Source organism: Glossina fuscipes, unplaced genomic scaffold (assembly GCF_014805625.2).
Source record: "Glossina fuscipes isolate IAEA_lab_2018 unplaced genomic scaffold, Yale_Gfus_2 308, whole genome shotgun sequence".
Classification (NCBI taxonomy): Eukaryota; Metazoa; Arthropoda; class Insecta; order Diptera; family Glossinidae; genus Glossina; species Glossina fuscipes.
The window spans coordinates 125908-146172 of NW_023998651.1; the positions used below are offsets into that span (position 1 = coordinate 125908).

A 20265-nucleotide genomic window follows, 5' to 3' on the forward strand; every position below is an offset into this window, starting at 1 on the left:
AGATGATTTTATATAGCAACCAGCAACAAGTCCATTTGTACTGACTTTAAGCTAAGCGTAGAAAAGTATAGTGCAGCTACCGATCAAAAGTTGGCGGATGCGATATCCAACTTGTACCATTGTTGGGCTCACACCATATTACAAACACGTTCTAACGGTCAGCTTTGTCAACCACAACTTGATGATATATTTTAGTAATATGTGCATTTATGGCGTATTTACGAAAACAAAATTGCAAAATAGTAAAACATTGATCTAATTAAAAAGGACCATGAAAGCATTCTTCAACGAAATTAAGTTGGTTGTTTTACATGACGCATCAAACACCACGCGCAATTTTGTGGTGGCATATTCTGTGTTTAACGAACGTTGGTTACGAATAACACTACGGTTTTGCATCAAAGCATTTTTACGCATTGTTAATCTCTGTCCCAAACGTAAATATTCATTCATGATTTCGTTATAATGCCTTTAATTCAATCTTCCTCTGCAATCTTCGTCTTAGTGCAAGAAATCTTTGATGAACTGACTCATATTAACTATGACTATTGCAGCGCACACACCTATTATTAATGTTATTAACTTTAATTTCATAAAATAGTTCATCAGTATTATTTTGTAAATGATCGACAAATGCTTTCATATTATGACTACATAATCTTAAAAGATTTTCATCGTAACTAAATGTTAGCAAAACATTCCAACCACAAGCGCTGTGTATTACTCGCAAAAGACTTTCACATTGCCATGGTCTTCTTCTTCTTCTTCTTCTTTTGCAACAGACTAGAGATAGTTGCAATAGCTCTGATCAAAAGCCCAACGACACGAACAGTGAAGATTTTGTGCTCACTCAAAGAACAACCGACAAGAACAAAAAGATAAAAAGAAACTATGATAACGAAGAGTGATATAAAGTTTTTGCCAATAGCACTACGACAAAGAGTGATCAAAGCGTTAATCTGGAAATATATAGCACACCTATAAGTCGTAATCGAACACATTACAGTAAAAACCAGAATGGCAACGTATAAAGTGGAATACGGCGCTTCAAATCCGATACATTCATGTCGTCGACAGACATTCGGGTTATTATAATAACAGTAGTAACAATAATGACAGAGGTTCGAAATAATCGATATAACCGTAACGCACGGGAAATTACCGATATGTGAGAACAACGCATTCGGAAAAGCAGCAAGTCCCTTTGAGCGAAGAGAAGTAAAGCAAATAAATGATTTTAACCTTCGCCTGAACAACTTTGTAGAAGTAAGAAACACGGAAACAAATTAAGCACTTACGTTTTGAACAGCACAGAATTGATATAAAAACTTAAATTCAAACTGCACAACCAATCTTTCCGCCATCGCAAGAGGAATAATAAAATCATTCGGATCTACTTATGTACATCTGAACATGTTCAACTTATTTTTGATTTTTGCTCATTAATTTAAAATTATAAAAGTTAGAAGGCTGAAATTTCCCACATTTACTTTCCGAAACACTTTTCTCCTTACATTCGAAAATGGAAAATATACGCCACGCTCACATAATGTTACGAGTGATTAAACTTTGTCTTTTTCACTTTTTTGAAGTTTTATGCTTATTTACCAGAAGGCAAACACCACCGAATATATAAAACTATTTTTTAGACTCCTTAAATGAAGATATATTATCTGACTAAAAATGGATTAATTTTAAAATGAGTTTGGTAGACACAGCGATTACTTTTCTCGTAATAATACTATACGATATGGGTATCAAACAAAAGAATTTGGAGAGCAGAATGCGAAAAACGTAGTGGTAGGTATGCCAGATTAGGCGCCCGGCGAATATAACTTTCTTACTTGTTTTAAATTACATATATTCTTCGAAAAAGGAAAACGGTGAATATAAATGAAAATTTATAAAAGGATCATTGCCGTTAGAGAAAGTGAACCGAGTAGGACATTTTAACTATCACTATGGTGCTTAATATGAAAATTACAAGCTTGTAGCTTGAGACCCTTTTCAGCTTACCTTCCAGATAAATCTTTCTGTGATAAAAGCCATTTTAAACTAGAATGAGTCCTAATGATCGGAAATGGCAAACCTTCAGCCTTCAATGGTCCAAACTTCTTTACACTTAACTTAGCTGCATAACATTGTAATTCCAATGTGTAGTTTTTTTGCGCTTTATTTGTTTTAACAGGCATTTAAGGTGTAGGTCTTTCATTTCCATTATCGCTTTTTTTGAAATAATATTCCTCCTACTCTATCTCTGGATGCATCACATTGAATATAAAAATAGCAGAGAAACATCGTGAGATTCAAAAATTTAAAAAAGAGAACCAATATTTTTAAAATAGTAAATGAACCATCTTCACGTACGTACGACAGAAATGCCATGATGGAACTGCGTATACATGCACGGAAAAATGGTTGTCTCGCAATATTATTTCAATCGTTTGAAGGGAAGTTGCATCCTCCATTTTGCTAGAGTAAGAACACAAGATCCCAAGAAGAGAAACTTTACAGTTATCTATTGGAAATCAAAGCAGCTTATTATGCGCTAAAGAACTTTAAACTCTATTTATTGAGAATTCGCTTTAAATTACTTACAGATTGTTATGCATTGAAATACAAAACGGCAAAAAAGGACATTACGGTAAAAGTTGTAAAATTTATAATGTACACCCAAAAGTTTTCATATACTGTTGAACATCATTCACGCAGCAAGTTACAATACGTTGAACGTCTACGTCGTTATATCGTTAACCTGTTGCTAATATCTTCAGAAATAACGCCCCGGCTTATAAAAGTACAAGAAGAAAATGGTGGTATCAAAGTTATTAAAGAAATTTTTAAATCAGTGCCTTATAACAACTCTGTGGAAAAAAGACGGTTAATACACAAAAAAGTCAACAATAATGATAATTTCTTGGTGCCAAAATGTATGGAAGCTGATATTGTGACAAACGTACATCATCAGTGTTATTTTGCAGTGCAGAAAATAGTTCACGGTTTGAAACAGCAATCCTACATATCACACGTAGAAAGGAAAGTATACCAATGTATAGCGAATGGCATTGAATGTATAATCTACAACAAAAAATTAGGAAAAGGGGCGGGCTTTTTAAATTGCGTACAACAAGGCGACACACCATTGCATACTCTACACACAGATCACTTAAGCGTAACCTTTGAAAATTCGAGCTATGTGTATATGATGGTCGTATTTTCGAACATCGTCTGGTCATTTTGCTGTAAAACAACAGGCTCTGAAGAAGTTATACAAAATTTAAAGATCTGGTCAGATGTCTTTGGTTATCTAACAAGAATAATTAGCGGTAGAGGTTCTGCATTGGAAAGAACTCAGTAACTTTTGTACAGAAAATAATATCGAAGATATTCAGACTACAGTTGACGTGCCTCGGGGTAATGGTCAGAAGGAAAGCATAAATTCAAATATAGCAGAGATCAACGCGAAACAATAATCATCCGATTCATCGAAATGGCATAAAGTTATTGGACAAGTTCAGAAGAAGATAAACTCCACTTAAAATTTTTTAACAAAGTGTTCACCGTTTGAAATGAAAAGCAATGTAAGTCGGAAATGGTAGAACACGAATTAGTCAGCAACTACATTGAGGAGGTAGGTAAATGCGAAAAGAGTCTAAAGAGCAAATACAAATGGAGTAAGACACGTATAAGCAGCACTATGATAAGCATCGCAAAAACTAAAGAACATTGAGGTTGAAGAGTTAGTAGCCATAAAAGGAACACAACTTGTCACCGGGTGAAAAAGTATTTAGGTCCATATCGAATTATCAAAATAAAACGTAACGTATGATATTAAAAAAATTGAAGATTCTAAAGGCCCACACAATACAGAGATCTGCGTTGGTTATATAAAGCCGTGGAAATGTTTTGAAGATGAGGAACAGGAGTATTGCCATCTGAAACATATAACGGGCAGAATGGCCGAATGTAAAGGGTAGATGCCGACAACAGGAGCGAGTAGTGAAAGCTGGTAGAGTAAACGAAGTGTACAACGGACGAAGTGATGGGGCAGAGAAACTGAGCGAAACAAATAGTAGGAAGTCGGTGGGTAAAGTTTTAAAGTCGCACAGTCATTAAGCAGGATCAAGTTGTAAAATAACACAGTTGCCAAACTTTTTTGCTTACTTTTATCCTTTCCATTATTATTATTTCTTTATGTTTAGTTGCTCGTGGATTTGAATTATCTTTTAACTATATTGCTTTTTATAATATTATTATTATATTATATTATTATAAATAAAATGGTCCTCCTTGTAAGGGAACGAGTCTTTCCGTCAAAGTTTGGTTTTGTGTGTTTATAAATTTCGTTTGCACTCTGACTAGTGGCGTATAGAGTCAAACCTGTTTTTGTGCGGTGAATAGGGACCGCAGAAAAAAACCGCACAAAAAAAAATATTCAAAAACTTCATAAATAGCTATAAGAAATAATTTTTCACAACATATTAAAGAAAATTTTTTTTATGCGGTAGAGAGGGACCGCATAAAAAAAGTCTCACTTAGAAAATATGTCAAAGCTTTACGAAATAGCAAGAAAGTGCTTTCCAAACAAAATAAATAATTAAATTACACATTGAAACATTTAAAAAAATTTTAATTTCTAATTTTAAACAAGGAGAAATTTTCAAAATGTACATAATTCAATACTACTCGTCGTAGTTCAAAACGCGCATATTTTTGCGATGAACTGGTTCGTAATCGCTTTCATCACTTGAAGATACTACAGTTGATTTATTTTTTGTTAACATGTAGTCTAAAATAAAATAAAAATAAAATAAAAATCATAAAAAACTATATCTAAATAGGGAAAACAATTAATTTACCTTTAACCTCACTATAAAATTAATCCTGTCTTAATGATTAAAAGGTCAGCAATTAACTAAAGTTATTAGATGGCGCTGTATGTATTGAAATTGGCTGATGCAATATATGCATAAGAACATTCAGCATGCCTAATGAAATAGGCTGATGCAATAGGTATGAAAATGGCTGTTGCAATGTGTACATACACGCTGATAGCAAAAAAAGTGATGCCAATACAGTTCAGATTGACCTAACCTCTCGGCGAAATTCAATGTGTCGATATTCATATACCGCACAAAAAAAAGAATCGCACAAAAAGAATCGCACAAAAAAAAGAATCGCACAAAAAGAATCGCATAAAAAAAGACCGCACAAAAACAGGTTGGACTGTACTTAAACATGGGGAATAAATTGCGCTTTTAAAAATTTTTTCTTAATTAAGCTTATCATGCAATTTAGCGGAAATTGGGCACAAATTAGAGAGCGATTTGAATATTCTCACTACCGCATGGACTACCAACGACATACTCAATATTTTTCGTAATGCCATCTAGAGCTTTGGTTTGTACCAAAAGGTTGGGATATTGTTTTGTTAGGGTCAGCGGAAGCTAGAGCAATATACTTTTTAATCATTGAAGTGCAGCATCGGAAAATCTGAATTTTTAATTTTTTTTTGTTTTGTGGTTATTTATCATGTCCTGTAAATAGATGAAATCTACTGGGGGTTTTATCTGGCGACCGTAATGGAAGTTTCGTATAGCCCGTATAGTATATATTATTGTAGAAAAAACACCCTCACTCAAAAAAGAATTGTGGTCTGCCGATCAAAATTTAAATTATAAAAGTTAATTCTTAATTCGTTTGTTTGCTTGTTTCTTTAAATGTTAAATCAAGAGCAAAGACGTACTGTATCTGCGATAAATTCCTGAATAAAAAGCCACGAATAATTAAACTGCTTCCAACACAAACCAGATGTCAAATAAATAGAAGTAACCAAGAATGACAGACAAAACGCGAGAAACAAGTAACAAAAATAAAAGGTATACATGAAAGCACATTTCGGTGTTTAAGATGAAGTTAGCATTTGACTTTTAAAAATTCGAAACTATTTTTGGAAATCAAAGAAATTTTTAAAGTGACTGTAAAATTAAAAACTGTGTAAGAACAAATGAGAAAACGATGTAGATTGGTTTAAAACGGTGGAAATTAATTTCGAAAATAATGGATAATCGGGCTTGTCTGGGTTGTAAAACAATAGAAGAGAGATGTATTTAATGAGCTATGAACTAGAAATATAGAAAGAAATAGAAAAATTCAAAAAAGAAAAAAAAAACAGAATGCATGAAAATACAGTCCTTCACTTTTTTTTTCTAATGATACTCTGCAGTAGTCTATGAAAATACGAAAGGACTTTGAGAAAGGAAAGAAATTTAGGATTACGCATTGCTAAAGATAGAGGCAATAGTGAACACTAATTGAAGTGCTGTAATAAGAAGGCCAACTTGAAGGCAATTGCACGGATTATATACGAATACCAAACGTGAACATTAGCAAAAAAAGAAATTTTTTCAAATGTGTGTAGAATTTTATGAATATTGCAACCGCCCTGATGTACAGAAAGCTAAGAATGAAATGAAATTGATACTGACTTTTGAGAGCGCGTCCCACTTCACTCCGCGTATATTGTCGTATTTTAAGAGTGAGCAATTACAAAGCTTTTTGAATGATCTTTTGACGAGAGTATAGATAGGTCGACCGATTCATAATATGCGTCTCCGGCGACAGGTTGTTTATGCGCTGATTACATAAATTTGAATTAGATTCATTGCTTCTCATAGACGGTCTTCTTCACGCATTGGTTAACAAATCCGTATTCTCTTTGCAGAACTGAAAGAGTAATTTTTATTATGGTGACGCATAGATCTTGCAATTGGCATTAAAAATACTTTTTCTACTTTTCAGCGTTTCGTATGTCAGGAAAGGAAACTGTTTACGTGTATAATTTGATGATAGCAAAGAGGATGCTGGGAAATTTGGAAGAATGCTGCATTTTTGATTTGATAATATATCGATAATACAATGGGATATAAGCTTGCTTACGATGGTATTCGTCCAGATAAGAGTGACATTAGTTCGGTTGTAAATTTCACAACAACACGAATACAAATATACACAAAGTACAGATGTTCAAAGGGCGCGCCTGATTTTTTGTTCTTCCAATATAAAGGTTTTAGTCGCAAAGCCGTGCCCTTGGTAAAGTTTAAGTCGTTTCCAACTTATTTTGCAAACTTGTAGGCTATATCTGGACAAAGAGACAGGCAGACATGTTTAGGTACATTCCAAATTTGAAACTGATAAAGAATTTATATGCTTTATGGTTTTTTGAAGCTTGTTTGTGCGCTATATGAAAGCCTTGAAAAAAGTATTAATTGTGATACATATCTTCGTATCTTTCCTTACATGAAAAAACCAACATTAATGAAGCTATGTTTTTTGAGTTGTTGAAGTTATTTAATTTTCTTGTGTGCTGGAACAATGAGTTGTATGTCTTTCTTTATATTTTAATATAATTAATCAATTAATATATTCCCTAGCAGTACAAAAGGTTAAAATACATTTGTATGTTTAGACAATGGACTAGGTTTAACAAGCGTTTACTTTTTGTTGGGCGAAAAAACCAAATATTAATTGGTTTCACTGTATGTAAAAATAAGTATACACATTGTAAAGTTTTACATTCAGTGGGCTAAAATTATGTAAATGTCTAAGATTGGTCCATTTGCTCATTATTGTAATAGACTGCAAATATATGTACATATGAAAAAAAAAGCCATTGTGGCATTTTTTTAATATTTTAATAAATTTAATTTAGTTTATTTCCTACTTAATAATTTTAGCTCTTAACCTAGTACAACGTAAGTAATACGGCTCATGGCATGTGTGAATTAAAAACCATATAAAAAAATGAAAATTCATGATATTGATAACAGTGCCATCACATTCATTATGAGGCTACCATGTCACAATATATTACGAAAGAAATTGAAATTTATTTAAATTAACTAACCCACAATTTAGAAATTGCTACCTAAAGAAATATTGAATAACTTTCGTCTGGTGTTGCCAAAAAGAAGCGCTTATCTAAGCTAAATATCATATTATACGTACTCTTAAGGGGAAAGGGAGTGTTCATTCTGTCAAAACAATTTCAATATCCAAAAGGAAGTTTCGCAGATGCGCAATAATGTATACATATTCTTGATCAACATCAAAATTTGAATCGATTTAGTCATGTCCTCTGTCTACCCACCCGAAGATGTAATATACGGAATAAGCATCCTCCTGATCGCAAATATTGGGCTATTGGTTTCAAATTTGGCAGAAATCTTGGAAATTCTTTTACTCGCGATGGTGTTAAAAATAGTCCAGAACAGTCGAAGAACATCACCAGAGCAAAACATTAGTTGACAACTTCTCTGTTTTGAGAAGCAAAATAATTGAGCTTATTACTCACTACTCATGAACTTCTACAGATAAAACCGTAAAAAAACAAATAAAGTATAAAGAAAGAATAGATAGTTTAAAAATAAAATAAATTAAGTAAAAGTGTACTTGGGCTTAAAAAAAATCATAATTAAAATTAAAATTCATATGAATTAAGTTAAATATCCTTATTCGTGATACATAAAAGCTGGAAGTGGCTGTAAGAAGATAAGCGAAACACTTCTGGATTGCTAATGTAACATTTTATAAAAATTTTATATGCTTATTAGGACTCTTCTAAAAACTATGTTTAAAATATTTGATTTAATTAATTATAAACAATCAATTTTCCACTCCAGGTCGATTTTGGTACAAAACAATCTTTTTGGAAGGCCCTGAAGCCTCCTGCAAAAGATAAATGCGGAGAATTGCTTTCCTCTCTCTGCTATCATCCATCTAATTCAATACTCACTTTAACTTTGATCAAGGCTCGTAATCTGAAAGCGAAAGACATCAACGGAAAATCAGGTGAAGCATGGCTATTATTTATATTATAAGTATTTTTACAATTTTTGCTTTATTTGGGATCAAATATGTAACATATAGGCACATCCTTCATAGATGGTCCGTAACGTTTACAGAAAGCGTGTTACTTTATAAAGATAATTCGTTATGAGCTTTTATGGACCTTAAAGGCATGCATTAATATTGCATGTTACAAATTTAGGGTATAATTTTTAAGTGATCAGATAGTTATTTACCAACTAAAAAACGAGTTGCATTTGTTTGATAACGATACTTATAATTTTGGAGAAGTGGGAAGAAAAAATCTGTAGTAACTTTAGTGGACAATTTACAAAAACCACCCTTCGAATGAGGTCTTGCAACGTAGAATGTTCGCGATCTAACTTTGTACCTCCTGTCTACTTTTATGTAATACAAACTTTTGTGTGACACTTAACTGAAATTTGTCTGGCTTTTATGTAACAAAAAAATAATGAAGTCAAAGAGGTCAAATGGTCAGAGTCGGTGGCATTGGAAAGCTAGCTAGTTCGGTGGTAAAGGGGTTTCAATCTTTATTACACAGTCTTTCCCATGGCGATTACACTAAAGAAAAAAACCTGTCAAAACCCTTATGAAGACAAACCGACGGCCAAAATTATTTACCGGACGGGCTGATTTTACGCCCTGGGCCGCTCTATATCCTGCTCTGCCTATCGTCCCTTTTGGGTTTTAATTGTGTATGTATGATTTTGTATGAATGATCTGTTAAATGATATTAATAAAAATGTAGATATATGCGTCTAATGTAATAACACATACATAAGAAATATATATACATATAATACATAAGAGTAATACAAATAAATGTAACATAAAACAAATATGGTGTATATCTAAAAAAGTAAATTGTTTATTGTGGCTGGCGGCTACATACATATGAAGAAACCACTGGTGCTGGTGATGACGTTGGTATTGATATCCGAGGTGCTGCGAAGACGGGAGTTTAACACTGTTTTTGTGTACGTTAACAGCTTCGTAATATCATAAGTCTAGAGCAAACAGTTCCTAACGAAATCATCATCGAAAGTTGAAATTGTGTTTTTAAACACAATCGGTAATGCTATTATTGTTTTCGTTGTTGTTTTTATAACTACCAACACAAAAGTTAATTTTGATGTAAATTTTTTTGGCAATTTTGCAAGTAGACCAATGTTAACATTTTTTTGTCGAATTAAATAGTACAAAGCGCCACAGAGCCAAGTAAGATGGAAAATAATTTGAAAATAAATTTCAATGCATTCATGTGTTTAAGAAATAAAACTTTAAGGCATTTATTAGGTGCACACACATTATCTCCGTGTACCATGTGTAAACTCATTGTCTCTGTGTTCATAAGAGCACGACTCAAAAAGCAAAGTATGCCGCCATTGCTAATTAGATTTAAAACTCATTTGTGTGCATAGGCGCTACTGTATAACAAGTATATCGCATTCTATTTCTCTATTAGCTGAAACACGAATTGTTATTATTAATACAATTTTATCATTTATTGACGGTTTATTTGAAATTTCTTGAAATTTTTCCTTTGTTTTTACTATTTACAGAAAATTTTCAGCAATATAACATCCATCTTTTTGTTTGCTTCCGTTCGATTTTAAGTAGAAAATTTTTTTGTGATGGTTCTAAAATTAATTTTTTTGATCAAAAATTTTTTTTCTATATTTCTCGTACTAACTCTTTAGAGACAATCAAAGTGATAAACGGTTCTTTTTCAATGAAAACAAAATTGTGTCAATTTTTCACTATAGAATAAGTAATTTTTTGATTTTGGTTTTATTAATAACTTTTTTTTATTTAACTTATTTTCTTCAATGAAATATTTATTAATTTCTCGCCACAAAATTCTACCCGACCTCTACCACTTACAATTGTCAATTGGTGATAATTATCGACGATCCATTCAATTATTTTACAGCGCACTCTTTGGTGTGCAAGGTATGTCGTGCGCATGTATCTGACACCAATAAGGATTTCAAGCAGGACCACATTTTATTATACCGGTCTGAGCTTGTCTGGATTTCCTCCGGACGTCTGTCCATGATTTCATGTGTTCAAACTATAAGTCTGGCCGGTCTTGGCGGCTCTAATGTTTTTACTTGGTTTCATATAAAGAATTTTTCAAAATAAGGCGTTACATGGGAAGTGGCCGCGAAAATAGTTCATTTTCAACATGTTTCATCGTTGAGTCAAATCACCAATCTACCGAATTTCGTCAAAATAAGTTTTAAGAATTGCGGCCTGTAACTTGGATACAAGAACACATGGACTGACATCAAATGGGCAGGCAGTTGAACAGACAAACAAGCTTAGCTAGATTCAGAATTATTCCGACTCAGAATTAAAACACATGGATCGACATCGGACGGGCATGCTGACGACCAAACGAACAAGCTCTGAGTCAGAATAAGTCTAATTTAAAATAATTCCGAATCGATCGGTATAATAAAGTGGATCTATTTTAAGTTCCTCTGGGCGTTACATTTGCCTGCATCACATATGATTTAGGATATCAAATTTTATTTTTTCTGTCCACAAAAATTGTGATAGTATTTTGACATTCTCAATTGTTGTAAAAAATTTGGATGAGATGGGGTAATTTTTGCACGTCTTCCCATGTAGAGAATTTAGATCCCGCCAGCTTTGGGTTTTGTGAACAATTCACTTTTAGATGAAAACAAGGTATTTGATGCATTATCATGAAATTGCTAAATAATTGTATTAGGTGATGCATTGTAGGATAATAAATGATCGACCCATAAACCACACTTTTCTGCAGTTGATTTTTGTGAAGTCTCTGACAATTTTTCCGTTAGATCTCAAATGAACTATATTGGTGCTGCCGGCGACGATAATATCCTCAAATCGCCCCTGGAAGATCAATTTCGGAGACAATAAGGCCATAAAAGGTATCATGAAAAGTGACAAAAAATGATAAACCCATATAGATGATTCGTTACTAAACTGCGTGAAGTATTCTATACGACCATTTGAGGACAACTAGCTTACCTCTAAATCGATTGCGACATGCGTAGCAGCCATACTATACGCTGTAGCCCGGCGAATTTCTATTGACCGTTCCGTAGGAATTTGTAAAAATAACGATACTCCAGGGTAACCACCTACTGACAGCTTTGACACCTTTGACACACGGCTACCTTTGAACTCGGATCCAATTTCCTCCTTGTTCTCAAGTCTTTTTAGATTGCGTATAATCGTATTCTTTTAGACATCTGTTCATATATTCGAGTCTTTAAATTTGGTCATTTCTTTTATGTACATGGTTCCTCTGCGTGTCAAGTTCACTATTGCCAGCATCGCAGATAGGTATAAGTTCTACGGCGATGTTTTCTGAATTGATTATATTTCGGTCTAATAATTGCGCAAAAGCGAACATCTTCGAGATGAATCATCTCTGACCGTTGGGGTATATTTGTCGGTTGAAATTGGCAATCGGATTAGAGCACGCAACTCCAGTAACTGCAGGAAGTGATATATATTGTATAAATTGCTACTGCTTGTGGACAGCGTTTAGTTACTTGGTGACTCATTTCGTTCCCACATCGAATTTATCCCTTTCTGAAAGTTGTGGATCAGAAGAAAGAAAACTAAAAAAGGCCGTTTACGTTTTTCTTAAGCGAGCTTTTTTTTGTTTCAATAATGCACTAACGGGCAGTCTTAATATATAATCATTATACAACAGTGGATGCTTATTGGCAGCTTTGTTCAGGTCTTCTATGCGTACCTTGTCAATCATCGGTCTCTATCAGGATCTCACGGAGCAACAACGCTTCTCGACTTTAAAATACGTGCTACCAAGCGCCCAACGAGTTTTACTTTAGAGTACACGTAATATTACGAAAGGATTCATATAGTTGGAGCGATTGTCCTGTGTGCTCATCATTTTTTCACATTTCATGTTTCTTCTTTTTTACTTGTTTTTAATTTTAGTTTTATTTAATTTAACCTGACTTTGCTTTTATTTCTACTTTGACTTTGATTCTTCTTGGCAATAAGCAGTAAGTTTCTGATGATTCAGAATAATCTAATATGTACTTGCAATCTTCGAAAGGTTGTTGTCTTATCAGACCATAATTCTTTCGTAGTGTGATCGCCGATCAATTTAACAACAGTTCGATTTTCAGTAATTCAAAAATATTTGCCCAACTCTTGGAATAGCTTACCATATTTGCTAAAATTCCTTTAACTGTTGTTTGGACTCCGTTTCACTGTAATATGTGCATGACCATTAATTCTTTCTATAATGACAATTTTTTTTTTTTTTCGTATTTATTAGTAATGAGTAAACTTTTGACTAACTAATTCTGCTGGGATATCACAGATCCTCTCACCAATGCTTAGATCAATTGATAATGTATATTTTTGAAATATTCCGCCTGTTCTCACGTCTTGTGGCCAAATATATAAATGCTTTTCGAAAATAGTCATCAGTGAACGCTGCGAACTATACTTATACAAGAGAGTGCAAAAAGTTTTAGATCAAGAAATAAGCGGCTTAAACGGGAACCTGTTAACGTAACAGCTATAGTCAGAAAGAGCTAATAACAAAAGGCACCAACTTTGTTTGTAAAACTGAAGTCAATATGCATCGCGGAGACTTTTAATGTTTAATATGCCCCGTATATACGAAAATAAAAACGCAAAGATGATGTAGAAATTTTAATTTATAGAAAAACTATTCCGCAAAACAACAACCGAAAATTGGCTGATATGTGTAAAAAAGGCACAATGTGAACACGGAGTTCTTTGTTTGGGCCTTGGTAAAGGCTCAACAATAAGTTTTTATATATATTTAATTAAAGCCTTTTAAATTTTGCGTGTTATACGCCAGCCAAGTTTTTATTTTTAATTTTTATTAAAATATGCGTATTACTCGTCCGCCACGTAGGATAGAACAGAAGTGTCATATGAAAGAATTGATAAGTGCGAAAGTAAAAAAAGTGCAAAAGAGAATAGATTCATAATTTGGTTATAAACGCTCATATTTATTGATGACATGATTTAACAAAAGAAAAGATTGCGAAGTAAGCTGTTAAATTGTGAGAACGCAAAACGTCAAGAATGCTTCGGTCATGAGGACCACATATACCCAATTTGCAAAGTGTGCAACTGTGTTTTATTTATTTGTGGGAATAAGGAGTATAAGTGACAACCATGCAGTAACTTATTTCATCGCTGCTGGTAAGAAAAAACGGAATGTTTCCTAACGATTGCCCTAAAATCTGCAGAAATCAGGGCACGACCATTAAAAAGAGATAGGCGGGAAGATACAATTTCATTCGCAGTGGTGTTGTCAAGAATGCCCACGTGACGGGGCACCCAGAAAATATGAAAACAAAATTCATCAAATTTGAGGCTATAAAGTGAATATCTCTACAACATAAGGGTGGGATTTACCTGAGTGAAATAATTGCAAAGCTGATAAAACAGATTTACTGTCTGACACTATAACGAATTTCTTTTGAATGATGAATGGATGACTCGCAGGATCACAAGACATTCAGCCGATAATATAGTGCTAAATGGGTGGTTTGAGAAGTAAGCTTCTGTATTAATATTTGGAAACCAAAAGCCATTTTCTACAATATCGGTCTTAGATCTATCAGTAAAGATGAGTGCAAAATGTTTCCAATTGGTATTGACTAACTTTGCGTAGAAAACCAAAAGGAATTTTGAATGAGCTATCTATATGAGTTCTTAGAATGTTGAAATTATTAATTTTGTCAGCAAAAATTTTAAAGAAGGAAGGAAAAGAAAGGAAAGCGTGATATAAAACCCGAGATGAAAGGTAAGGCCGGATGATTCTCAAAAGATAAAATTTTATTAGATGAAAAATTGCCGAATAAACGAAATATTTCGTAACATTTATCATCTGTATGTGTAGATTTAATGCTACCAACAGCCAGGCAAAGGCATTTCCATTGGATTCTGCATAATCTTAGAAAGTCCTCATTTGATATGTCCAATAAGAGCAAACAAGAAATACAGTTTAACCATTCAAAACGGGCCGTAGCCCCAAAAAATACCACAAATCGATTTCAGCACGTTAATGAGTTGAAAATATTTTTTGACAAAAAGGGATAGAAGAATCATATATAAGAAAAAGGGTAATCGTAGGGTCTCTACTCTTCTTTTAGAAAAGTCCACGCATATGGTCTTATTAACTGAAAGGTTGAGTTGGATAGACTCGGGGCGAGAAGAAATAGTGTCGAAAGCAGATTGTAAAGTACGCCTTCACAAATCTGGATCAGATATTTTGAAATGTTTTTATGCAGGAAACTGAAAATTTTGTTAATATATAAATTAAAAAGAAAAAGACTCAGATACCCTGGGGAAACGTATGAAAGATCTCCTTTGTACAACAACATCGTTGTAAATTAAAATGTTTTTATAAAGAAAGAGGATATTCAAAGACAGAAGAGTACAATTTAAGGCGTTAATATTGACACGATCAAACGGTTACCTCCAGAAAGCAGGCAATGTTAATATGGTTTTTAACAACCGCTGAGTTGATTTCTGACCACAAAGTGAGACACCAGTGGCTTTATGGAGTTTAGAGAGAGATATATCACTTAAGAAAAAATTATCATGTTATTTACCAAGTGATGTAGTGAAGATTATAGGATCAGAACATCTAGCGCGCTTGTCACAAAAATCGTTAAAGAGCTGTGTGGGTGTGAAACAATGAGATTTAGTGATACCTCTAAAAATTCGCACAGTGCGCCAAAGAGCTGAAACCGGCATGTCACTATATACATTTTCACAAAACTGTTTCCAGTTTGAGGGTAGACGTGTACTGCTTTCTAAAATCGGCCAAAAATTTGGAATTTATTCTCAAAAGAGATTTTTTGCATTTATTTACAGCGAGCCTAAATTTAGCAGCCACTGGAGTGAATACTGTGTTGCACCAAGAATTAGGAGAAGATGTTTTAAAAGCTTTTCGGCCCAGAGCAATAGTGAAAGTCGTTGAGAATCTATCAAAGAAACAACCCGGAGTGTCATTGGTTTGGATGGTATTTGAAATGTTATGGATAGTATTGTTGAGTAAAGAGGATTTCATATACTTTGCGACACGGAATGTGAGTGGGTACGAGCAATAGGATGCAAATGAAGACCAATTTCAATTAAACTGTGAGAACTACCTAAGGTGTCGTTAAGGGCCCTTCAGAGAACTAAGATTAGGTGTACAGATCAAAAGATCTATGCAGGAAATGACGGAACCAAAGGAATAGGATCGAGGAAGGGGATATGATGCTTTCAGAATTTATCGTCTTTTTAATTGGGACCGCGACAGCACTCGCAGTTTTGGGGCGCTTGATTGTCGATTGTGACAACTAAGGGAAGCTCTCTAGAGAAATTGAAAAATTATTGTTTGGATGAGCGTAAGGATTTCGAGAGAAAGACGATAAGCTGCATCTTTTTTGGAATTTGCATTTTTTTATAGGAAGGACAGCTTTTCAAATTGCATGAATGCTTACCCTTACAGTTGATATATTTTGCAGCTTGAGGACAATTCGAGGTGCATTCATGGCTTACACTACAGGAAGGACAAAAAACTTTTGATGCGAGCTAACTCTATCTGTGTGACCGAAACACCAACATTTAAGCCAGTGTAGAATCGGTTCTACATAGGTTTTGATTCGGTAATTAATGCCTTTTAAACAAATATGGGAGGGTAACATTTCCCGAAAAACTAATTCGAACTGCCTCCAAAGGTACACCAGAATTGTGTTGATCAAATATGCGGAAAGTGTCGATCAAATATATGGAAAAGCATGACTTCCCCCACTTTGCAGGTGTCAGGAAAGGGTCCGAATTTCGGTACATTCTTAGAGTAGGGCGTGGAGCAAATTTCGAGTTCGGTGAAATCCGAGGCGATGGAAACAGCCCCACCAGTTACACAGAATTCGGATGGAATATAAACGATATAAGATTTTTAAGCGAAACGTTGGTAGCAATGGAATTTGCCATAGCTGCATCAGAGGTGATCAATTTTATATTTTTTTTAGAAACTATAAACATGTCTAAGTTGATGAACAAGGAATACTTAGTTCTGGTGTGCGCATAAGCTCTGGGGATTTGAATGTCCCCACTTTCGAGAGAAATAGAGCGGTCATTTAGCTAAACCGTATTTCACAGATTGAGTTTTGAAGTCCCAGAGATAATAAACAGCCAAATTAGGAAAACTTAGAGTGGAGTCGGAGTGTGTAATGACGTTCCTTTTCTTAACTTTTTACTTTATTGTTTTTTTTTATAATTAGCAATATTCCAAAGAATTATATAACGATTTTTTATTGAATTAAATCTTCTTGAAATTTAATTTTTTTTAGTTATTACTTTTTTTCACGGAGAAGAACTTCTATCACACGTGTTGACAATGCAAATTTTCGTAATTTTCGTTTCATCGTTTATAATATATCAATTCATATTAAAGAATTATCAATTTTATATTCGTCAAATATGCCTCAACCAGTCTTAGTGGAAAGTTTTTATAGGATTATGAAGACATTTCCCATGATTAAAAAAGTTATATTATGCAAATAATTTATGTATTTAATCTGCTCAAGCTCATTTGTCATTCTTAAACCTTCACTAAGACTTTTCAAATTAAATGTCACGTTTCCAGTGCTTGTCGAAGCCTCTTCTTCAATGGGCTGTGAGTTTAACATTTCCTCCAAGTTGGTTTCAGTCAAATCTTCATCTTGCGATTCAATCAATTCCTGAATATCACTTGATTCTATGTGTCCGAAACCATCTTGTCCTATTCCATTCGCGATTTCGGCTAAGTTTGCAGTCAAAGTTTGAATTCGCACAGATTCTTCGTCATTTTCCGCAATCAAAGCAGACCACAGTTTCTTCCAGCATGATTTCAATTTGTGTGGCTCCAGTTCTTCCAATGATTCTTTTAGGCTTACGATGCATTTTGCTATGTCAAATTTCTTCCAGCATTCCATAATATTCATATCAGGATTACATTATTATCCAATATGATTTCGAAGGTTCGTGTAATGTACTAGATCTTAAAGGCCTGGATTATTCCTTGGTCCATAGGTTGAAGCAAAGCCGTCTTGTTGGGAGGTAAAATTGTCGCTTTTATATTTGGATGCATAGTTTCAAGTTCGCGAGGATGACCTGGTGCATTGTCCAAAACAAGAAGTCCTTTAAAGTCTAAATTCAGTTTTTTTAAATAAATTTCAACTTCAGAAACAAAACAATTCCAGAACCAGTCACAAAAAATCCGCGAATAAAAAAATTTATAGCCGCGAAAATGGGAATTGAGTCGCACTATTTTCATTCGCAAATAATGAAACCGCGAATAAAGGAAGCGCGAATAAGGAGCTTTTACTGTAATCTTATTGAAGGGTTAAATGTTTTGAGATTAAGAAAGGAGGTTGCTGAGATATTTCATCACGATGCGGTATCTTCAAATAATAGAAGAATTTAAGACAGCATAAGGTGAAAGCATAGTGGATATTTTAAAATTATGTAAGGGGACAATTATTGCTCCGCCAAATAAATTATATCAGAATGTCCGGGAAATTGCCATCGTCGATAGGATATAACGTGTATCCGTCAGTTTACGAAATAATGGCAATGATAGATTTTGCGATTGGACTATTGGCTGGCAAAAAGATATAGCAGACAACATAAATGAGACGACCAAAAAAGAACTTGCGAACTTATACCCCTTGGACATAATTAACAAAGTATGTGGTCAGGACATCGATGCCAATATTAATATACAAAAAAATTATGTTAATATTGACAGCGAAGGCAAAGAAATTTGAAGTATCTATAACAAAGTAAGCAGAACAATAAATCCAACGAGGTTTTGTAGCATATATTGTACAACGAAGTTATGGTGCGCAGGCCTGAAATATGTGCTATGGAAACAACCGTGGCCAGTAGAAATGCAACACGCCTTGCACAATACCTTATGATTGTTATACAAATTTAAATAAAGTATACTAAATATATGTACAAACATTTCTATTTGACAAGTGTTAGTGTAAATACAAGATTACTTGGAAGGTTGCGATCATAAGAAGTTTGACACCAAATACATATAAGTTTTTTATTTTCGACGTACACATCCATTTGCTTTTATATGTTCCATGTGAATTTCATGTTTGCAGATATTACAGTTATGTGTCTTCTTCACAAGATTGTGCTTGTGCGAATACTTCGTCCGACTTAATTATATATCAAAGAATTTCTGTCTTTAACAAATTAAAATTAATGTTGCTCAAAGCATCATTATAATAACTTTTCACAATATAAATTGGTACGTGATTTCGCGATTTCTTTCCACATTTTGACTTATATGCGTATAGTTAACATGTGCTTAATGTAAACCCAAAAGAAAAAGCCACATCAGATGAAAATTTAAAGCCTTTATAAAACAAGTAAGTGAATGAATTAGAGTCAGCGCGCAATACTGTGTCTTCTTTGTTAGTATAGCTCTATCTGGCGGCATTGTTCCCGACCAACAAAGTTAGGATATTAGGAACCAATTCATACTAAAAGGTTGTTCAGAATTTACAGGTGATATTTCTGGGTAAAGCCCTCAAATCGCTCATTTAAATATGATATTTTATTATAAAACACCAAAAAAATTAATTGGGTAAATTTAAAAAGTTTAACTTTTTAAGTCAACCGTGAGCATGAACTTAGAGAATTGGGAATCAACCACAATTAACTTTCCGGCTTATATTTTCCTTATATTAGAAGTCATTCAATAAACGTGCTGATATGTGTCAAAGATAATAACTGTAGGACCTAGTTATGTCAATTTTTTATCGCCTTTTCGAGCTAAACAATAAATAATATTTCAAACAAATATTTAATGGTTTCGAATTTTTTTTTCGTTTCAGGTATTAGCATTGAATGAATTTAAACACTCTTACTATTCTCTACCCTTTCTATGTGAATCCACGCTTAATATAATTGCCAATTTTTATTTAATTTGCTTTATTTAGTTTTATTCAAATTTATTTAAATAACAAATTTATTTAAATAAAAAAATAGTAGCTTAGTAGGAATTGTTTCAATGCCACAGTTTTGCGAAAGCCTTCGATATTTTATCCGTTCACTCCGTTCACCAATTATAATCTTCAGAAATGTTATAATTGAAGTCACCACAAACTAAGATTTTCTTGTAATTAGAAATTAACATACATAGTTGAAATGAGTGCAATCTGAGTACTGCGAAAAGCAAAAAAGTTAGCTTGTTTCTTTGCTGATTGCCTGAACCTGTTTACTAATGTAGATGTCTTCTGAAGTGGAAATGTCGCTGTATAAAAAAATGTTCAGAAAACTAATGATTTTTGGCTTAATAGATGTTGAGAATCTTCGAGAATA

General features: G+C 33.6%; 1 protein-coding gene across 10 annotated transcripts in view; it reads left to right on the plus strand.

The window, feature by feature from the left end:
* LOC119643021 (synaptotagmin-7) overlaps window positions 1-20265 on the plus strand; it is a 68075-nt gene that overhangs the window by 20484 nt on the left and 27326 nt on the right. For all 10 annotated transcript variants that reach the window (XM_038042377.1, XM_038042382.1, XM_038042373.1 and 7 more), the window contains one exon: window positions 8682-8850. In XM_038042377.1, the coding sequence (XP_037898305.1) occupies window positions 8682-8850 (169 nt within the window). The remainder of the gene's footprint in view (window positions 1-8681; window positions 8851-20265) is intronic.